Source organism: Salvia splendens, chromosome 5, assembly GCF_004379255.2.
Source record: "Salvia splendens isolate huo1 chromosome 5, SspV2, whole genome shotgun sequence".
Lineage (NCBI taxonomy): Eukaryota > Viridiplantae > Streptophyta > Magnoliopsida > Lamiales > Lamiaceae > Salvia > Salvia splendens.
This window is the reverse complement of record NC_056036.1, coordinates 37230171-37235693: the sequence shown is the minus strand read 5'-3', so window position 1 is coordinate 37235693 and position 5523 is coordinate 37230171. Positions and strand designations below refer to the sequence as shown.

At 40.0% G+C, this 5523-nt stretch overlaps 1 protein-coding gene across 2 annotated transcripts; it reads right to left on the bottom strand.

Annotated features, from left to right (window-relative positions):
* Window positions 1-1816: 1816 nt before the first annotated feature.
* On the bottom strand, window positions 1817-4370 carry LOC121802792 (E3 ubiquitin-protein ligase WAV3-like). Of its 2 annotated transcripts, none has more exons than XM_042202495.1 (2): window positions 3872-4370; window positions 1817-3800 (listed from the first exon to the last, which is right to left on the bottom strand). In XM_042202495.1, the coding sequence occupies exons 1-2, from the start codon at window positions 4202-4204 to the stop codon at window positions 2025-2027; spliced, it is 2109 nt and encodes a 702-aa protein (XP_042058429.1). In that variant the 5' UTR covers window positions 4205-4370; the 3' UTR covers window positions 1817-2024. The 2 variants fall into 2 exon arrangements, with proteins under 2 accessions (XP_042058429.1, XP_042058430.1); XM_042202496.1 differs by having other exon boundaries at window positions 1817-3794.
* Window positions 4371-5523: the final 1153 nt, after the last annotated feature.

The window sequence follows — 5523 nt, the reverse complement described above, 5'->3', positions numbered from 1 at the left end:
AACCCTAATTTATTAGATGAGTCGTCCAATTAAATAGAAATAGAGAAAATATATAGAAGGAATGAAAGGGAGAAGTGCGCTCTTCAATTTTCCTGCAGCGCAGTCTCTATGTCTCTATGATTGGAGGTCCAAACGTTATTTGATGTCTTGAAATTTTAACACTCATCAAACATTATTCTGACTGAAGGAGGAGATCAAATTTGAAAGGTTCGATCTTCAATTATTAATTTTTGAACGTAGTTGTAGTTTTTTGAGATAGCTTATTTCATTCATCAAGATTCAAGGCCTATTTGAATCCTAGAGTTTCATTTATCTTCATTGATCTATTTTAATGGTTAAATGGGCTTAATTCAACTTGAGACTCCTTTTCCCACGAGTTAAAAGCCCTAAGCCAACATGTATTATGATTATTATTTGGAATTTATCTTTCTATTTGAAACTACTATGAAGTCATCTTATATTATCGTTTTCGTGTATTCTTTCACTGTCTTCCTTAATTAATTGGAATTAAGGTCATGTTTGGTTGCAAGGATTCTGTTTGGGAAAGTAATCTGATTCCTTAAATTTTAAATTCCTGTGTTTGTTTCAATTTTTAATTAAACTGAGAAAGTAATCAAAATTCCAAGAACAAGGAGAGTTAGTACAATTTTCCAGGTTCTGAATTCTAACTTTTCTTAAGTTTTCTTTTTCCCAGTTTTAAGATTCTTTAGTGCAATATAAGTATAGTTTTAGTAGTATTATTATTATTATTAATAATTACAATGTATTAAAATTATATAAAATTATAAATCATACTTAATTTCGGTATAATAAATAACTATATTTAAAATTATCCTAATTATAACCATATTATTATAATATTTATATATATTTGTAATTATCATAATAATAATTAATAATTTATTAAATAATTAAAATATAACTATATAATTTAAATTATGTAATAATAATTAATAATTATTATTTTATAAATTAATAATTAATCAATGAAGTCGTAGTGAAATTTTAAATTATAAAATTTATTCAAATATATTATCCGTAAATATTATAATTATAATTATAATAATCATATTTATTATTATAATCATTTGTGATTATAATACTCCATGTAACTATAATTACAACTATATTATTATATATTATGATGGATAATCCATATTTAAACTAATAATAAATATAATTATTATCATTTGTAATTAATTATTTATTAAAAAATTTATATTATTATTCATTTTTATAAATAAAAATAGTAATAAGTAGGAGTATATTTTTAGTTTGGTGTTTAAATCAATAGTATAAAATTTAAAATCTTGACATTTTCCAAACATAGGAAAGTAAAGTTATTAAGAATCATATTCCCTGGATTCATTTTTCCAGGAATCATTTTCCTTGTTAACTTTACTTTCTTGTCAACCAAACATGGCCTAAATGTCTTGTATTATTTCAACTTGTTTTATGGAGTATTATTAATCTCTTATCATTTTTACTTCAAGAATTGTATTTACATAGAAGAGAGTTTATTTTTAGCAGTCATACTTTCAGCTTGAATGATTAATCATTTTCCAATAATTGGCATTTCCATATTCTAATCATAAAGCAATGTTTCTTTGTACATCGCTAATCAGCTACGTATAAAATAATTGTTTGACCATATGATATTCCATATTATTTCTCATTGTTGGCCACATGCACATTAAGATTCCCCTTACTCATTTCCTCTGCAAAATAATAAAAAATTATGTACCAAATAAAAACCATATTTGAATTTCCCGGAGATGCAATAAGAAACTGGCGTAAGAAATAAACAAGAAATAAGTGAAATTTCGATCTCATTTTGTACCGTGTAAAATTAAAAATACACAAACAAGAAATATTTTTTGGTTTCCTACCAAAGTACCTAGGCTAAAGGTAAATGGTCCCTGGCTCTTTCTTAATCAGCTATTACAATTTCCCTTTTTTTTTCTTTTCCAGTCATTTTTTAGTTTTCCAGAACAAGAAAATGACTAAAAAAAGAAGTTAAACATCTAAAATCTAGCGTTTTCAAAGCCGTGCAAATCGCTAACTCTGTTAAAAGTTTTCTTAACCTGAGCCACTTTAGCCAGCTTCTCAGCTGCTCTCCAAGCCGATGTCGGCGTCAGCGGCTCCCCATTCTCACCAACAAACAACCCAATTTCTCTCTCCTCACCGCTCCGGCGACGCAGCGGCGCCTGCTGCTGGTGGTGTCTCCTCCACTGCACCTCCGCCAGCTCAGCCTCCAATCCCCTCACATACTCTCCGGCCGCCTCCGACTTCGTCTGCAGCAGCAGCGCCCGAGCCGAGGACAGCAGCTGCATGGCGCTGGAGAGCTCGTTGTGCTCGATCAGCCGCCGCGACTCCGCCACGGCTCGGCTTGTCACGAAGACATTCCTTAGCCGTTCGATCCTCGGCGATCCGGATCGGACGGCTTGTGGCCTCGGCACCAGCAGCGCCTCATCCTTACCGTAGATCGGTTCCAGCGTGGCCGGGTCCTTGTAACAGCATTTAACCGAAAGAACATGGTGGGACCCGTACCCGACCCGGGAGGTGGGGACTCGGATTTCTAAGAGTAATTCCTTTTCTTCCTCCGCGTATAAATCGCCTAGGCGGATACAACCCGACCCGAGAACGGATGGGCGCTCGTTGCATGAATAGACCGCCATAATCTCAGCCGGATCCGACCCGGAAGCCAACCCGAGCTGGATCTTCACGTCTTGAACCACTACGCTTAATAAACCGGATACGCATTTGGAGAAGGCGTTCTCAGCCGGTTCGCGGCGGAAACCGGCTGAATGAACCGGTATTTCCACGTGAGAGAAACGAGTCGAGTGAGACGGCGCGGAGCAGCGCTGGCTGCTCTCCTGGTTGGCGGCGGCGGCGGCGCCTCCGTCGTCGCGGCCGTCGGAGAGTAGTATAATGCTTGCGACGGGGTTCCTCTCGCGCCGCTCCTCGAGCACTCTCGTGGCCTCGTGCAGTGCTTCAGCAATGCTGGAACCGTCGCTGCAGCAGAGGCGGTCAATGATCCGCCGCGCCGAGCGCTGGCCCTGCGGCGTCATCCGGTGCAGGGGCAGCAGCCTCCTCGGCGCGGCGGAGAACGCCAGGATGGAGAGGCGGTCGGCCGAGCTGAGAGAGGCGATGACGAGGCGCATGGCACGCTTGAGCATCTCCAGCTTGACGCCGGTCATGCTGCCGCTCACGTCGAGGACCGTCACCAGGTCGATCGGCGCGCGCTTCGCGGCGTCGGGAACGTGCGGCGGAGGCGGCGCTCTGACCTTCAGAACAACGGCGTAGGTGTCGTGCGTCCGCCCCTGGGAAATCAGGGCGGCGTCGGGCGAGATGCTCACCTTCACCGTTCTCGAATCGGCGGTGTTGAAGGAATCGGTGCTGGAAATTGGATTGACGAAGAATCCTTGAAACTCTTCAACCTCCTCCTCCGCTTCATCCAGTACAGATTCTGGAATTGGATTGAATTTGGGGGTGAGCAATGGCTCATCGTCAGAGTAAGCCGCCGCGTCGCACCGTCTGTTCAATGTAGGGCTAGAAAGAGGGGTAATTTTAACCGGAGCAATTTTCTCCTCTGACTGGCGGTTTTGCTGCGTGTGGATGGCCAGGAGAGGTACGTCTTTCCACACGGCGGCGCAGACAGGGCAAACGAGCGCGCGCTGCTTCCCGACGTGGGCGGCGATGCAGGGGAAGTGAAATGTATGGCCGCACTCCGCCGTGTAGATTGCCATCCCTTGCCCGCTCTTCACGCTGTGCATACACACTCCACAGCTATTCTGCACCTCAAAACCACAAACATTTTCAATAAAATATCATCAATCAAAATTAATTAGACGTATGTATCACTACTCACTCTAGATAGGCGCAGCGTGTTTTTGAGGATAGAGAAAGGGGATCTGGGAGAAGACGGCGCAGAACCAAACCGGATTTTGGAATGAACTCGCGGCGTGTTGGCGCTAGTTTTGCATTCAAGCTTCGAATTCGGCAGAACAATCTTATTGCTCTCCCTCTCCACATTCCTACTACCAAACGTTTTGCAGCGCAAACGAGGAGTGGAAGGATTGCTTCTGCTTGCCATAGAACTCGACAGCTTATCCGCTTCCGCCACGGCAGCAGCGGCGGCGGCGGCGGTGCTTTTATCTCTGGGAAGAGTATTGCAAAATGCTTTTCTCCAACCTCTGCCCATTTTCTAGAGAGAGAGAGATAGATCTGAAGAGGTGGGGATTGATTTCTTCCTTTTTCGTGAATGATGAAGAATTAAAAAAAAAAGGATCGTTAGTAGCTGGAGAAGAGGATCCTATCTTTACAATTTCTATGCTATATTTCTACTGTGCCATTAATTCTTCCTTGAAATACACATATATACATGCTACCAACGCCTTCCATTATTATTTAACTACCATTAAATACTCCTAACTTCATAATACTAGTACTATTATTATTTATTAAATAAATAAACCCCTCTCTCTCTCCTCTTCAAGCATCTTTTCAATCATTCTAGATATACTATGCGTTTATTATTTAACTCTCATCTTTTATTTTCAAGTCAAATTATACGTTCCATTATTTAATTACACTCAATTCATATAGCATATTCACACATAATGAGTTACATATTTGTGTATTTAATTTAATGAAAGTATCTTAGCAACTAAGGTGATGTAACTGATGTCGTTAATCAACATATATTTGTGTAGTAAAAAGGAGAATTATAAAATAGGGATGATAAACAATTAAATTTTTTACAACTAAAATATAATTATATTAATAATTTGATGTATTAATTATATATTAAAATAATAAATGTAAGTAAACGGATAAGTTAAAAAGACTTATTAGCCTTTTAACCTCATTTTTATTTTTATATTTGAATTTTCTTTTTATTATTTTAAAATTTGAATTAAAGTATGCACTAGGTTTCAAAAAAGAAAAAAAAATTATACAAAAATCATAAATATATGACCACAATATTATGCATTTTCCGTGTAATATATGCATCCATATATTTTAATTAAATGCATTAATAAACCTATATTTTTTCAAACAAACTAGTTTTTGGTTGTACAAAATTTGATCACGTAGATTCGTTGTTATAAGAGCATCCACTTTAGGGGCGGCGCGCCGGCCGCCCCCCGAACCGCCGTCGCCGCGCCTACCTATAGCGTGGGAAGCGTCCGCCCCGAGGTGGACGCATTTTTTGGGGCGGAAGGCCCATCGGTGAGAAGGTGCCGAGGACGCGCTGGGCGTGCTTCGCCGCGCCGATAGGCGTGCCGGCCTGTAGTGCGCAGGTCATCGGCGCGCCAGCAGAGGACGAACACTTTTTTTTAATTATTTTCAAAAATTTTATTATAAATACCACTCCTCCACACACATCTTTACACACACTTCACACTCCATCCATTCATCCACTCTCAAAATTTTCACTCTCTAAAAATACACTTTGGAAACGACGAATCACCCGGCTCTGACAGATCGGGATATGGCGACTATCCTCCTTCCCAGCCG